Genomic DNA, 15,945 nt, shown 5'->3' with positions numbered 1-15,945 from the left:
AGGACCAAGAGCTTGTTTCCTGTCACCCTCTGTCTAAGTGTGTCCACTTCCTGCTGGGCTGTCGCACGAGGTTGTTTTCATACCTAGCTTGATGGGTTCTCAAGTTAATGTGACTTAGCTCGTGTCTTCTTCCCTCGTCATCCTTGGGGTTGATGTGCTGCTGCTCTTGCTCTTGCAGGTGTCTGAAGTTCTGTCTGAAGAAACATCCCGTTTATCTATAAGTGGCTGGTTTCATGGTCCTTCATTAGCCAGGCCTCCCACCTACTTTGAGCCCCCAATTCCTCGACACCCTCACATCCCACAAGACGTAAGCATAAATTACTGGGATTCCTATCTTATGTACTCTATCATATTCGTTGTTTTTCTGATTTTACTATTGTGAGGACCATGCAAGCTGACACGTATTTTGCAGTACTAGAAATTAGACCAAGGGGCTTGCATATGTTAACAAAGTGTTCTACCAATGAACTTTATACCCAACCTGTTTTTCTGATCTTAAAGTTAGATCTTGCCAATGCTGAAACTGGACGTTGAACTTGCATTTTTCTTAGATACATTTTGAAAATGTTTTCTCAGAGTTTTCTAGTACTTTGGGCTTGATAGGAGGAATGTAAAAAGTGAAGACTGTGGAATGACAAGCTGTAGATATTAATGGATCTCGTGTATCTGTTGCTTTTTTATAAGCATGAGATTTTATATGAGTGGATCAACCCTGCTTATCTGGAGATGGATTATCAAATGCAAATTCAAGAAGAATTTGAGGAAAGGTCTGAAATTCTCCTGAAGGAGTTTCTTAAGGTAGGCCACCATAGCCGGTTTTATATGTGTTGTTGACGTAGATCTAGACTGTTTTCCTTCCTAGCTCAGATGTTTATGTGTCTCTCCTGTTGTTGTTTGTTTTATTACTCTTTTTGGAGGACCCACCACCCAGCTCCCAAACAAATCACATACGGAGGCTTAGTCTCACTCATGAATGCCCAGCTTTAGCTTGACTTGTTTCTTGCCAGCTTTCCTTAACTTATCCTGTCTACCTTTTACCTCTGGGCTTCTCCTGTTCTCACTTCTGTATCTTACTCTTACTCAGTTGCTGGTTGTGTAGCCGGGTGGCTGATCCCTGGTGTCCTCCTCCTTCTCTAGCTGCTAGATCTCTATCTTCCCAGATTTCTCCCTCTATATAGTCTCTCTGCCTGCCAGCCCTGTCTATCCTTTCTCTTTTCTGCCTTGCTGTTGGCCAGTTCTTTATTAGACCATCAGGTGTTTTAGACAGGCACAGTAACACAGCTTCACAGAGTTAACCAAATGCAACATAAACAAAAGTAACACACCTTGAAATTATATTCTACAACACTCTTCAAATCAAATGCACAAATTATAATAAGCATTGCTATCAGGTGTGTGCGTGACATCCCTAGGACTCTATGGATTTTTTTTTTTTTTTTTTTTTTTTTTGAGAACCCTGAGTAACTGCCCTAACTATCCTGGAACTTGCTCTGTAGACCAGGCTGGCCTCGAACTCACAGAGATCTGCATGCCTCTGCTTCCCAAGTGCTGGGATTAAAGGCGTGCGCCACCACTACCACCTGGCTCTATGGACTTTTTTAAGGTTTATATTTCATTTTATTTACATGTACTCAAGGAGGCCAGAAGAGGGCATCAGATCCCCTGGACCTGAAGCTACAGGGGGGGGTCCTCTGTAATAAACACTTTTAATCACTGAACCTGCCCAGGACTGTAATGGCCAGACACACACACACACACACACACACACACACACACACACACACACACACACACAAGCTTCCTCCCTAAAAGGGACTTGGTACCTAGTTTGTTTTCTTTCTATTCATTTGATGAATATGGTATTTGCTTGTTTTTTTTAGATATGTTGTTACTTATAGTGAATGTTTGATCATGATGAGGCAACTTGAGTACAGGAGCTGAAGTCAGAAGTCACGTCCTGCTCAGGTTCCCTAAGCTGAGCACGTGAGCACACTAGGTGTTTATTGTATTATTGGTTGCACTGGGATGACACCTGCCTGGGCTTTCTTGCAGGGTCGGGAGAGCTGTGTGAAATAATAGTCCCAAGAGCTCGTCCTCCATATATATGATAAATATTTTTTTAATTAAAGCCTCTTGTGAATACATTTCAATAGAAAGTTTCCATATTGTATTTGACGATTCAAAATCTGAAAGCTTATTAAGTGAGGGGACAAGCTGCGTCATAGTGACACTAGCTAATACAGTTTGACTTTTCCTCATGACAGCCTGAGAATCCAAGAGGTGGTGTCGCTAGCAATGTGAGATTTAGCAATTGGCCACTTAACATACACTACACAACCACTAGGAGCTGGGGAAATGGTTCAGTGAGTAAGACCATCTGTCTCACAGTGTGAGAATCTGAGCTTAGATCTCTAGCGCCCATGTGTTCATGTGTTTGTTTATTTCTGGGTCCAGAGACAAGAGACTGGAACTGCTGGCTACCAACCAGCCTAGTGGGGAGAAGGCCAGGGAACCACATGCTCCAGGTTCAGTGAGGGACCCTGTCTGCAAGAGGTCCTTCTCTAGTCTGCACACACATATGCTTGGGTGTGTGCATTCATGTGCATACATCACACATACATGCAAAAATTCTTTTTCTTTCTTTCTTCTCTTTTTTTTTTTTTTGAGACAGGGTTTCTCTGTGGAACAGCCCTGACTGTCCTGGAACCTGAAACTCGCTTTATATACCAGGCTGGCCTCGAACTCACAGAGATCTACCGGCCTTTGCCTCCCCAGGGCTGGAATTAAAGGTGTGTGCCACCATCACTTTGCTTTAAAATTCTTTAATAATAAACTTACAAACACTTAATGGAATAGCCCAATGGCACTTAGCTCTCTTAGCTAAAGCTGCCCCAAAGATCTTGTATGAAAGAGGAAATACTGAAATGGACCCCTTAGGAGTCAGCCAGCTGACACTCTGCAGAGCTGCTTCTCCTGTCAGAAGAGGGAGGGATTGCAGGAAGAATTGCTAACTTCTGTGTTTATTTTCCAGCCTGAGAAATTTGCAAAGGTCTGTGAAGCCTTGGAGAAAGGAGGTGTGGAATGGAATAGCCGTGGTCCCCCCAACAAAAGGTAGAGGTCCCCATCACAGATGGTTCCATCTGTATTCAGCACCTCCCTTCCATCCGCATGAGTCATCTCCATAGGACACTTGCCTTAATGTTTAGTCCCCAGGACATGCTGCAGCAGTCCTAGCGGTCTCACCAGTCTCCTGGCCGTGCCATCATTTCGGGAGACCAGCTTTGATTGCATGGGTGAGCTCACACGTGGGGCTGAGGAGCTCGCCGTTGCTGCTTTTCAGGTTCTATGAGAAAGCGGAAGAAAGCAGTCTCCCCGATATACTGAAGGAGTGCATGGGCTTCTTCCGCTCCGAGGCACTGTTCTTGCTGCTCTCCAACTTCACCGGCCTGAAACTCCACTTCCTGGCCCCGTCAGAAGATGATGAGATTGAGGACAAAGGAGAGGCAGAAGCAGCCTGTGCTGCTGATGGCACTGAAGAAGGGACTAGCCAAAGCCCCTCAGGGCCCGAGGATAAACAGGAAGCTATGGGCAGCCCCAGTCAGGAGAGTGGTGAACAGACAGACCTGGAACCACAGGAAGATGAAGCAAAGAAAGGTAAGCTAGTGTTAGGACTCACCTTTATTTTTACCTGAAACCATTCACATTCCAGTGATTTATCCTTATGCATGTAACAGATCCTTGCTGAACACTGCCTCCATCTCAGGAACAGGAGAACAAAGCCAAGGTAGCTCTCCTGGATCCCGAGTTGTTCTAGGAGATGGCAGAGGTCACATCTATACCCAGAAAGCGAAGGAGCCGCGAACAGTGCTACAGGCTCACACAGCATGTTGTGTTCACTTCCAGCAGAAGCGCTCCTCGCCACTGCTACTCTTCCCACTTGAAGAAGTGTACTAGCTGTCCTCTTCCCGAAAATGTTCATCCTGCATCTCTTCTTCTTCAGATCTGAGCAGCGTCACTTCTCAGAGAAGCCTCTGTACCACACTCTCATGTGAGGCTGCTCGGTCCTAGACAGTCCTTGTCACATGACTCATTACGGTGCAGTGTACATACTGCCACCATCTCTTAATTCATGTGTGCATCACTCCTGCTGTGTCTGGAGGAGTCACTTAGAGCCATTATTTTTGTATGTTTGGAGTCATCCATCCCCTTTGGCTCTTAACAATGATCCCATCTTCTCTTCTGCATAGCTCCCTGGGCCCTGAGGGGAGAGTCTGATGAGGACATCCCACTTAGGACTGAGTTTTCCAAAATCTCTTAGTCTCTCCATATTGTCCATATGTGGGTCTCTGTATTTTTTCCATCTATTGCAAGAAGAATAGAATTCTCTGATGATGGCTGAGCGAGGCACTGATCTATGGGTGCAGTAGAACAATAGTGTTTGGTTTTCCCTTAGGCCAGTGGCCTATCCAGTCTCTGGTTTGGAGCCACCCACTCAGTGTCAGACATGGGTTTCATGTCATGGAATAGGCCTTGAAACCAATCAGAGTGGTGGGTTACTCCCATAGTGCTGTGCCACTGTTGCATCAGCATGTCTTGCAGGCAGCTCACCCTTGTAAATCACAGAGTTTGTGACTGGGTTGATGGTTACCTTTTCTCCTCTGATAGCATGTGGGGAACCTTCCAGTACCATGAACACTAATCAGTTGGGGTGAAGCCTCTAGTTAGGCACCAGCTTGATTTCTCCATGTTCAATGAGATATGTAAGCGCTGTCTTCAGTGATAGGGCCTTACCATCAGTTTGTGGAGAGTGATCAGTAGTCTTGGCAATAGTGTGAGATGCTTTGGGCAACAACTCAATTAGATGTAACTCCTTCCTGGTACTGGAAGTTTCACTTGGTGGCAAAAGATGTCTAGTTGGGGCATTGTCTTCCCCATTCTTTGGTGACTCTGTTTCTGTTTCTTGCATGTTTGTATCTGTCTTAGGACACTCCTACAGTAGTAGGTTTCCTTGTGACCCTCAGATGGCCCTTGGTGTTAGTTGTCCCTCCCTGTATCCCATGGGAGAGACTCCCCTCCTCGCTAGTCTTACTCCATACCTACTCTCTGTGGTTACGGACTGCAGCACCCAGTGCTTGAAAGTTAACATCCATATCAGGGTGTAGGTTACCCCACCCAGGGTGACTTTCCCTAGCTCTATCCATTTACCCACAAATTTCATATTTTTAATGGCTGAATAATATTCCATTGTATAAAGGCACCACATTTTCATTATCCATTGGTTAATGGGCATCTAGACTGTTCCCAATTTCTGGCAATTAGGAACAGAACAGCAATGAACATGGATGAGCACGTATCTCTGTAGTAGGATGTAGAGTCCTTTGAGTATGTGCCCAAGAGTAGGGGGATCTTAAGGTAGATCTATTCCCAGCTTCCTGAGGAACTACCACACTGATTTCCATGGTGGCTGTACAAGTATGCACTCCCCTTCCAATGAATAAGTGTTTCCCTTTCCCCACATCCTCGCCAGCATGAGCTATCATTTGTTTTCTTGATCTTGGCCATTCTGACTGGTGTAAGATAAAATTTCAAAGTAGTTTTGCAGTCCTCTGATGACTAAGGATGTTGACTATTTCTTTAAGTGTTTCTCAGCCATTTGTGTTTCATCCTGTGAGAACACTTGGCTTAGTTCTGTACTAAGTTTTAAATTGGCTTATTTATTTTTCTTGTTGTCCAGATGTTGTTTTTGTTTGTTCGTTTGTTTTTTTAGTTCTTAGTATATTTTCGATATTAACCCTTTATTAGAATGTGTAAATGGTAATATCTTTTCCCATTCTGTGGCCTGTCACTTTGCCCAGATGACAGCATCCTTTGCCATACAGAAGCTTCTCAGTTTCATGAGGCCTCATTTATAAATTGTTGATCTTGGTGCCTGTGCTATGAGTGTACTGTTGAGAAAGTCTTTTTCTGTGTCAATGAGTTCATGCTTAGTCCCCATTTCCTCTTCTCTTAGATTCAGAGTATCTGAACTTAGGTTGAGGACCTTGACCATTTGAGTTTTGTGCAGTGATAAATATGGATCTATTTGCATTCTACATGCAGCCCTCCAGTTTGACCAGCACCATTTGTTGATGATGCTGTCTTTTCCATGTGTGTATTTATGACTTCCTTGACAAAAATCAGGTGTCCATAGGTTTGTGAAATTCCTTATGTCTGGGTCTTCAGTTCAATTCCATTGATCAATGTGTTTGTTTTCATTACTAATACCAGGCTGTTTTTGTTTGTTTGTTTGTTTGTTTGTTTGTTTTTATCACTATAGCTCTGTAGTACAATTTGAAATCAGGGATAGTGACACCTGCAGCAGTTCTCTTACCATTCAGGATTATTATAGCTATCCTGGATTTTTTTTGTGTGTGTCTCTGTATGAACCTGAAAATTGTCCTTTCAATTTCTGTGAAGAATTGTGTTGGAATTATAATGGGGATTATGTTGAATCTGTAGATTGCTTTTGGTAGGATGGCCATTTTCACTATTTTAATCCTACTGATCCAGGAGACTAGGAGGTCTTTCCATCTTTTGCTATCTTCTTCAATTTCTTTCTTCAATGTCTTAAAGTTTTTAATTATACAAATCTTTCACTTCCTTGGTTAGAGTTACCCCAAGATATTTTTAAGGCTATTGTGAATGATAGTTTCTCTGATTTTTTTTTTCCTCAGTCTGTTTGTCATTTGTATATAGAGGGCTACTGATTTCTGTGTGTCAATTTTGTATCCTGCTACTTCGCTGAAGGTGTCTATCAGCTATAGTGGTTTCTTGGTGGAATTTTTCAGGTTGTTTATATACAGTGGTATCTGCAAATAAAGATACTTTGACTTCTTTTCCTATTTGATCTCCTTCAGCTGTCTTATTGCTCTAGCTAAGACTCCAAATACTATATTGAATAGATATGGAAAGAGAGGACATCTTTGTCTTGTTCTTGATTTTAGTGGAAATGCTTCAAGTTTCTCAAATTAGGTTGATGTTGGCTGTGGGCTTGCTGTAAATTGCTTTTATTATGTTGAGGTATGTCCCTTGTATCTCTAGTCTCTCCAGGACTTTTACCATGAAGGGATGTTGGAGTTTGTCCAAAGGTCCTTTCTGCATCTAATAAGATGGTCATGTGGTTTTTGTCTTTCAGTCTGTTTATATGGTAGATTACATTTATGAATTTACTTATGTTGAACTATCCCTGCATCTCTGAGATGAAACCTACTTGATCATGGTAGGTAATCTTTTTGATGTATTCTTGGATCTGGTTTGCAAGTACTTTACTGAAATTTTTTGCATCTCTCATCAGAAGGGATTTTCTTTCTCTGTTGGGTCTTTGTGTGGCTTGGGTGTCAGGGTAACTGTGGCTTCCTAAAAAGAATTAGGCAGCCAGGTATGGTGACACATGCCTTTCAGCCCAGCACTCAGGAGGCAGAGGCAGGCCTATCTGAGTGTAAGGCCAGCCTGGTCTACAAAGCAAGGTCTAAGACATCCAGGGCTACAGAGAGAAATCCTGTTTAAAAACAAAAACAAAAAAAAAAAAAAAAAGAACTAAGCAATGTTTCTTCACCTTCTATCTTGTGGAATAATTTGAGAACCGTTGGCTTAATTTCTTCGCTGAAGGTTTGGTAGAATTCTACACTAAATCCATCTGGGCCTGAGCCTTCTTTGATTGGGATTACTGCTTCTATTTTAGGTGTCATGGGTCTGTTTAAATTGCTTCTATGATCTTGATTTAGCTTTGGCAGGTCATATATATCAAGATATTTATCCATTTCTTCTAGGTTTTCCAGTGTGGTGGAAAACAGATTGTTTTTAAAGTATGTCTTTATGATTTTCTGGATTACCTCGGTGTCTGTTGTGATGCCCCCTTTTCATCTCTAATTTTATTAATCTGGATCTTCTCTCTCCATCTTTTAGATAATTTGGCCACAGTTTTTTTGTTTTGTTTGTTTTTTCTTAAAGAATCAATTCTTTGTTTCATTGGTTCTTTGTATTATTTTTGCAGTTGTTTGTTTCTATTTTGTTGATTTTAGCCCTGAATTTCTTTTTAATTTTAAATTATTTTTTTAATTTTTTTTAAAAAAATTATTTCTTGCAGTCCACTTTTTTAGGGTGTTAGTTCTTCTTTTTGTTCTAAAGCCTTCAGGTGTTTTGCTAAGTTGCTAATATGAGATTCCTTTTTTTTCTTTTTTCTTTTTTCTTTTTTTTTTTTTTTTTTTTTTTGATGTAGACACTTGACACTATGGACTTACCTCTTAGAACTGCCTTCATTGTGTTCCATAGCTAATTTGTGTTTTCATTTTCATTCAGCTCTAAAAATTAAAGTTTTTAATTTCCTTCTTTTCTATCTTGACCCATTTTTCATTCAGTAGTGAGTTGTTTGGTTTCCATATGTTTGTATGTTCTCTGTTGTCGATACCCAGCTTTAATCCATGGTGGTCAGATGGGATGCAGGGGTTATTTCAGATAAATCTTGAGACTTACTTTGTTTCCACATATGCGGTCAACTCTAGAGAAAGTTGCCCGAGCTGCTACGAAGGTATATTCTTTTATCTTTGGGTGAAATATTTGGTAAATATCTGCTAGTTCCATTTCATTTGTAACATTAACGCCAGTATTTCTCTGTTTAGTTTTTGTCTGGATGACCTGCTACTGGTGAGAATGGGGTATTGAGGTCTCCCACTATCACTGTGTGAGTCAGTATGTGATTTTACCTGTATTTTTTTTCTTAGTGAACTTGGGTGCCCTTGTGTTTGCTGCATAAATGTTTAAGATTCCAGTACCCTCTTTGTGGATCTTTCGTTTGATGACTTTCTAGTGTCCTTTCCCATCTGTTCTGATTAGTTTTGGTTTGACATCTCTTTTGTCAGATGTGAAAATGGCTATACCTGCTTTCTTCCTGAGTCCATTTGCTTAGAAAACCTTTTCCTGCCCTTTACCCTAAGGTAATGCCCGTCCTTGGTGGTGTGGTGTTTCTTGGATGCAGCAGAAGGGTGTGTCGTGTGTTCCCATTCATTTTGTTTGTCTGTATCTTTTTCCTGGGGAATTGAGACCAATGATGTTAAGATTTACCCATGAGCAGAATTAATTTACTGATTCCTGTTGTTTGTTTGTTATGATGTGGGGATTGACTCCTTTGATTGACTGGTCTGAGATTCCATATGTGGTTACCTCTTCAGACTGAAGTTTTCCTTCTGGTGCCTTCTGTGGTAGGTAGATACTACTTCAATTTAGTTTTATTGTGGAATATTTTACTTTATCCATCTATGGTAATTGATAGTTTTCATGGGTATAGTAATCTGGGCTGGCATCTGTGGTCTCTTAAGAGTTTGTAGAACATCCATTCAGGCCCTTCTGGCTTTTAGAGTCTTCATTGACAAGTCAGGTGTTATTCTAATGGGTCTGCCCTTATATGTTGCTTTGTCTTTCTCTTGAAGTTTTTTTTTTTTTTGGGGGGGGGGGGTTGTTTGATTTTTTTTTTTTTTTTTTTTTTTTTTTTTTGGTTCAACATTTTCCTTGAAGTATCTGTTTCTTCTACCTTGTTTTCAGGGCCTGAGAGATTCTCTATTCCATTTCCTCTTGGTGAGGCTTATCTCTGATGTTTTTTTGTTTGACTTTCTAAATTTTCATTTCCAGTTTTTCTCCCTCCACCTCCACCCTCCTCCGGAGCTGAGGACCAAACCCAGGGCCTTAGCAAGCGCTCTACCACTGAGCTAAATCCTCAACCCCCATTTCCAGTTTTTCAGATTGCGTTTTCTTATATTTTTGGTTGTGAGCCTAGCCTTTAATGGCTGAGTCATCTCTCCAGTCCAAGATTGGTTTTTCTTTAGTGATTCTATTTCAACTTGCATATCTTGAACTGTTTTCATTATTTCTTTCCACGGTTTCTTTGTGTTTTCTCAGACTTCATTAAAATATTTATTCATATTCTCTTGAAGGTCCTGAACAGATAGATTCATATTGCTGTCTTGAAGTCCCTGTCTTGTCTCTCTCAGGGCCTCCTGTAGTAGGGTAACTGGGTTCTGGTGCGGGCATTTTGTCCTGGCTCTCCACGTTTATCTTCTTGTGCTGGTGTCTAGGCATCTGGAGTTAGGATGGTTGAGATCACTCTAGGTGCTGCTGTCTGTTGTGTCTTTGTTGGGTGGGTGTTCCACTCCTTGGCTTCTGTTGCCCTCTCTGGATCTTAGGAAAGTGGTGTGGCTCTGGGTTCCCTGGTAGAGGGTGCTTAGGAGAAAGGGCTGAGAGGAACTGTGGGAAGAGCTAGGGCATGCTCTGCACACTAAGGGGCAGGGTCCCCGGGGAGGGGGAGGGGAGGTGGAGGAGGAGCTCTTGAAAGCAGGCTGCTGCACATGTGGTCTGAGGGTAGGAATGAAAGATTGTAATGGAGGGCAAGGAGGATAGTGGAGCAGGTGTGGCCCCGGGTTCCCGGGAGAAGACGTTTCTAGGAGTCTGCAGCTGATAAAGGACTGGAGATAGGCTAAAAGGGAAAGCTGACTGGATCGGCAGGAAAGAGCTAAGCTGGGTTCTGACTTAAGTGAGGTCCTCAGAGAATGGGAGGGGGAGCCCTTGCAGGCATGCTACTGGAGGGCTTCAGATGAGAGTGAAAGATCATCATAGAGACCAGAAAAGAGAGAGAGACTGAAAGTCAATACACCCCACACACACACACACACACTAAATAATGAGACCTGATAACTGCTGACTGTCACTAGACTGTGTGGTGGGCCTGCAGGCCGGCTGAAGGATGTGGGAATAGTTCCCACATGGTGTCCTGTCATCCCTATCAGCACTCCCTCGCAGTCCTGCATTTGTATCAAAGTTGTACAAAATCTGCTGGACGTCCTCTTGTGTTTTCTTAGAATCAGGTGTGCCCATGTGCCAGGGGGAGCTGAGGCACTGGAAGACCGGTCACTACACTTTAGTCCACGACAACAGCAAGACTGAATTTGCCTTGGACCTCTTTCTCTACTGTGGCTGTGAAGGTAGGAAGGAGCAAGGCAGAGTTGTCTCCTTAGTTCAGGCAGGCTCTCCAGGGGGACTCTCTCCAGCTGATCCAACTCCTAAGTACTTTTCTGTGGCCATGCTCTCACAGTTCTAAAGGATGTTGGGGGTCATGAATTTCAGTGTCCCCAAAATCAGATTTATATCTGAGTGTGGAAAGGTAGACCATACCTTATTTTTTTCCCTAAATCTTCAGCACAACCATGGGGTCTATATTTTTTTAATATAATTGCCCTTCCAGTATATCTAACATTTAATTCCTTTAATTTTCTTATTCAGTGTTACTTAGTAAGCCTGTGTTCCCAGGTTCAGCTGTCTGGGAAATGAGGCATGTAAGGGAAAGGGAGTCCACAACGGCAGATGCTGGACGCCAGGACAGAAGTCCCAGGGCCCTTGCTGTTCAGCACGCAGTGCGTGCAGTGTGAGCTCAGTGCTGTTTGTCTTTCCCTTGTCAGGCTGGGAGCCAGAGTATGGCGGCTTTACTTCCTACATCGCCAAAGGTGAAGATGAAGAGGTAGGTGGCCCTTCTCAAAGCAAGTTCTCCTCTCTAGCTCTTGAAACAGTTCTGTTCTTACGACACCTGGTCATTTAGTTACTCGATGCTTTTCATTTTGGTTTTTTTGTTTGTTTGTTTTTTGTTTTTGAGGCAGGGTCTAACTATATGGCCCAGGTTGTCCTAGAGCTCACTAGCTCACCCAGGCTGGCTTCATACTTTCCACAGCAATATGCCTGCCTCCACCAAACAAGTGCTGAAGTTACAGGTGTGAATCACCATGGCTGACAAGAAATACAAAATTTATTACCTCAGCCAGTGTTTTTAGCTGATAAATCCACATTGGCCTGCCTTGTGGCTCTAATTTTACAAAAAAAAAAAAAAAAATACTCAGCTTACAGTAAAGCTTTGAAAGGAAAATCACCAAGTATTGTACCTTACTGACAACCTATGAGTTAAGAGGCTCATGCCCACTCACATTTCTAGATAGTTGGGGGAAAATGCATTAGGCAAAACTTCTTCTGAGTGTTGCTAGTGAGGCAGAGCCTGTTGGAAAATGTCTTGACCTCTTCATTAGCTCATCTCCTAAGGAAGGATCTTTAAAAGGCTGCCTCATCCCCAACTTAAATCCTTGCTGTGGAAACTACCTGTGGTGAATCGTTGCAGAGCTGAGAATGAGCTCTGCATTCTGATGTGTCTCATGTTTCCTGTTTCAGCTGCTCATAGTGAATCCAGAAAACAATTCTCTGGCATTGGTCTACAGAGATAGAGAAACTCTGAAATTTGTGAAGCACATTAACCACCGAAGCCTAGAGCAACAGAAAACCTTCCCAAACAGAAGTGGTTTCTGGGACTTTGCATTCGTCTATTATGAGTAACAGGATTGGGCAAAGCCAGCAGCATTCCTCAGTGCTGGGAAGCCTGGGGTCCTCATGGGGTGCAGGAAGAAAGCGTGCAGGTACCAGGGCCCTCCGCCAGGCTGTCCTTAGTGGCTGTGCTGCTGCACACCTGTAATGCAGCCTTGGGGGGCAGAAAGAGGAGGACCTCAAGTTCAAGGTCAGTGTGGGCTATACAGTGAGACCCCAAAACAAAACAAATCTTGGTCGTCCCATTTATGGAATTCATGATTGTCCTCAACCCAGACATCGGTCGCCAGCTATGTACTTATCCCTTGGTTGTTTTGTTTTGTTTTGTTTTGTTTTTTAAGCCCCCGCCCCCACTGAATTCTTTTGGTTCTATAGTGACCGCCTCAGCAACTTCTAACTTTGGTGATTTTTTTTTTATTGTGGTAAAATATATATAACATAACATTTAGCAGGATAACATTTTTATTTTTTGGTTTGAGGTTTTTTTGTTTTGTTTTGTTTTGTTTTTCTTTTGACAGAGTTTTACTAGGTAGCCCAGGCTAGCTCTTAACTACTGATCCTTCCACCCCAACCTCCAAATGCTGGAATTATAGGCATGAGCCACCAGGGCCACCAGTTCTTGTATGTATGTATGTATGTATGTATGTATGTACATCTGTGGAGTTGAGCACACTGACAGTGCTCCAGAGCATCCATCACTGCCATCCATATCCAAATGTTTTCTGTCTCCCCAAAGTGAAATTCCATGCCCTTTTAATAGTCTCACTGGCTACTGCCTCTTCTCTATTAATTTGACTCTTTGCCTCTTAAGTGAATCACACAGTATTTATCCCTTCATACTTGGCTTGTTTCACTTAGCACAGAGCCCTCGAGGTTTATCAGCGTTCCCAGTGATTTCTTTTTCACTCATCTGTGGTTGTAGAAACGTGTATAACCCTGTTCATGTTGAGTCTGAGTGCTGTGGCCCACTTTCAGTCATGACACTGCTCCCCACCGTGGGCTGAGTTCCACCCTGACTCTCAGGTTGTAGACTCGGATGGGTAGTGGGGCTTGGCAAAGGGGTGGCTGAAAACTAACGTGGCCCTGGGAATTACGTGGCTGAGAAAGAAGACAGGCTGCTTACTGCCCTACTTATTTACTCTCAAGTGTCTACTGCGGCGGATCGCAACCCTTTCACAGAGGTCACATATCAGATATCCTGCATATCAGATGTTTACATTACAGTTCATAACAGTAGCAAAATTACAGTTATGAAGTAGCAACAAAAATAACTTAATGGTTGGGGGTCAGCACAACATGAGGACTGTGTTAAGGGGTTGCAGCACTAGGAAGGTGGAGAAGCACTGGTCTGTGCCTTCCAGACCTGGAGCTGTGGCTTCTGTGAGTCTAGCCTGCAGTGACTGTTCCTACATGCTGCCGGCCAGGTGTAAGCTTGTTGCCTTTTCCTTCTTCCTTTTGAAAGGCTAGCACTAAGAGGCTGAGTCAGAATTACAAGAAGCCTTCATTTCCTTTCATTCTTTCTCCTGCTCTGCTCCAGGGGCTGTGACACAGCTCTTCCCACTGTGGGGTACGCACGATGGCTGCCAGATGTTCTCGCCCCGCCCCACCCCGTGTCTGTCTGCTGCTTTCTCCATTTCTGACCATCCTTGCAGGTGTCAGTGTGGACTTTACTTACTAATAGAAAATCACTGGACCTTTAAATTTCTCCTTCACACTTCTCTTTCATGTCTTAAAACTCCATCCAAATACCATCTTATTGGGATTATATTGCTAGCAATCCATGGAGTCTGCTTAATGATCAAAGGAATTTATTTGGGGGTTAACTCACAAGACAGAATAAAGGAATTTGTCACAGGATCCTGGAAGGGTGAGGCATGGTCCAATGCTGTTCTCTGGAGAGCTTTGCCCTGGTCCATCCCAGCATCCAAAACCATGAGGTAGTGAAGAGAGAGCCAAGTACATGCATCCCAGGTCTTAAAGGTAACACACACACACACACACACACACACACACACACACACACACACACACACACACACACAGCGGCCATGCCCCAGGGGCATGTACCTCAAGGTCATAGGCAGGTGTACCAGTTACCTGCTACCTCACTAGGGGCGGTGCTTCAGGGCATGGCTCAAACAGCTCCCACTACATCATCGTCTTTTACATTGATGGGCTTCAGTTTGTTTTCTTTGCCCCATTGAGTAAAACACATTTAACACTCATAGCCATAGCCTAATGGATACTTACAAGTTTTTAGGTGTTCTGATATTAATCATAAAACAAAGTAATTTTTAAATAATGAGATGAGAATGTCCAGACAACTTTAATTGGACCAGGAGGTAGAGGCAAGAAGATCAAGAAGTCAAGACTATCCTCAGCTACACAGTGAGTTCAAGGCCAATCTGGGCAATAGTAGATCCTATCTCAAAAACAAAGAGCTGGAGTGGTGGCCCATGTCTTTATCCCAGCACTTGGGAGGCAGAGGCAGGCAGATCTCTGAGTTTGAGGCCAGCCTGGTCTACAGAGTGAGTTCCTGGACAGCTAGGGCTACATAGCAAGTCCTGTTTCAAAAACCAAAACCAAAGACTATCCAGATCTAGTTTCTCATGCCAGAGGTGATAGGCATTGTCCATGTATACTGTGTTGGACTCCACAGCATTATAAACCACATTGTGCTCAAGCGGTACTACCAATACTTTGTTGCTGCGGGTTAATTCTGAAGCTTGCCCTTTCTGAATTGCTGCAGACTAAAGGCAGGTGCGCTCTCTGCCCTCCCTCTTCCTCCCAACCCCCATCTCTGTCTCTGTCTAGGGTGCTGGGACTCAGACCCAGAACTTGCTATATACCTCCAGTCATTCTTGTTTTTGTTTTTGTTTTTTCCTGAACTGGGTACTCAACTCTGCAGGCCAAGCTGACCTTAAACTCAAGGTCCTCCTGCCTCACATGGCAGGATTACAGCGATGTACTACTACATCCAACTCCTTAGTTTTTGGTGTGTTCTCATGAGTGGGGGAGAAAGAATGAGTTTAGCCAACATTTTGTCAGTGGATTAACTCCAGGAAGACCCAGGGGAAAGTGCTAGATAATGAAAGCGTTCTGTGAGCCAAAGCATGTATCTCTTAGCATTATTCAACACCACCTAGCTTTTCCTGTTCTGGAGACCTGTGGCTGAATCTTAAACTCTCCCCTTCATCCCCATATGCTTATGGTCTGTCAGCACAACAGGATCTTTACAAGCCTGAGTTGAAATGCCTGAACAGAAAGAACCCTGAAGGGTCCTTCTGTCTTTGCAGAGCCTCCTGGCCTGCAAGAACAGTAGGACCTGCAGGCTGCTTCTTTTCACTTGTCACGTGCCACGTTATTGATGTTTCATTGAGATCAACGGCATATGACAGTGAGCCCCTAAGTCTGCATACTCGAAATCACGCATGGTCATGGTGATGAACAGGCCACCTGTGCTGCCACTGCATGAGAGGACAGCGCATGCAGCTGTGCAGGGAACAGTCGGTAGCAGCCGCCACTGTGTGCCCACCACACACTAGCCGCTCAGGGTGC

General features: G+C 43.4%; 1 protein-coding gene across 3 annotated transcripts in view; it reads left to right on the top strand.

Moving 5' to 3' along the window:
- Ogfod1 (2-oxoglutarate and iron dependent oxygenase domain containing 1) overlaps positions 1-14,963 on the top strand; it is a 60,063-nt gene extending 45,100 nt beyond the window's left edge. For 2 of the 3 annotated variants that reach the window (XM_042277303.2, XM_076571693.1), the window contains exons 7-13: positions 179-307; positions 685-798; positions 3,032-3,111; positions 3,341-3,654; positions 10,887-11,009; positions 11,484-11,542; positions 12,238-13,002. In XM_042277303.2, coding sequence (XP_042133237.1) covers positions 179-307; positions 685-798; positions 3,032-3,111; positions 3,341-3,654; positions 10,887-11,009; positions 11,484-11,542; positions 12,238-12,399 — 981 coding nt within the window. In that variant the 3' untranslated portion in view covers positions 12,400-13,002. Of the gene's footprint in view, positions 1-178; positions 308-684; positions 799-3,031; positions 3,112-3,340; positions 3,655-10,886; positions 11,010-11,483; positions 11,543-12,237 lie in introns of all 3 variants that reach the window. The other variant, XM_006985205.4, reaches the window with a different exon arrangement.
- The last annotated feature ends 982 nt before the right edge of the window (positions 14,964-15,945 follow it).

This window comes from Peromyscus maniculatus, chromosome 5 (genome assembly GCF_049852395.1).
Source record: "Peromyscus maniculatus bairdii isolate BWxNUB_F1_BW_parent chromosome 5, HU_Pman_BW_mat_3.1, whole genome shotgun sequence".
NCBI classification, from domain to species: domain Eukaryota; kingdom Metazoa; phylum Chordata; class Mammalia; order Rodentia; family Cricetidae; genus Peromyscus; species Peromyscus maniculatus.
This window is presented reverse-complemented; position numbering and strand designations above follow the sequence as displayed.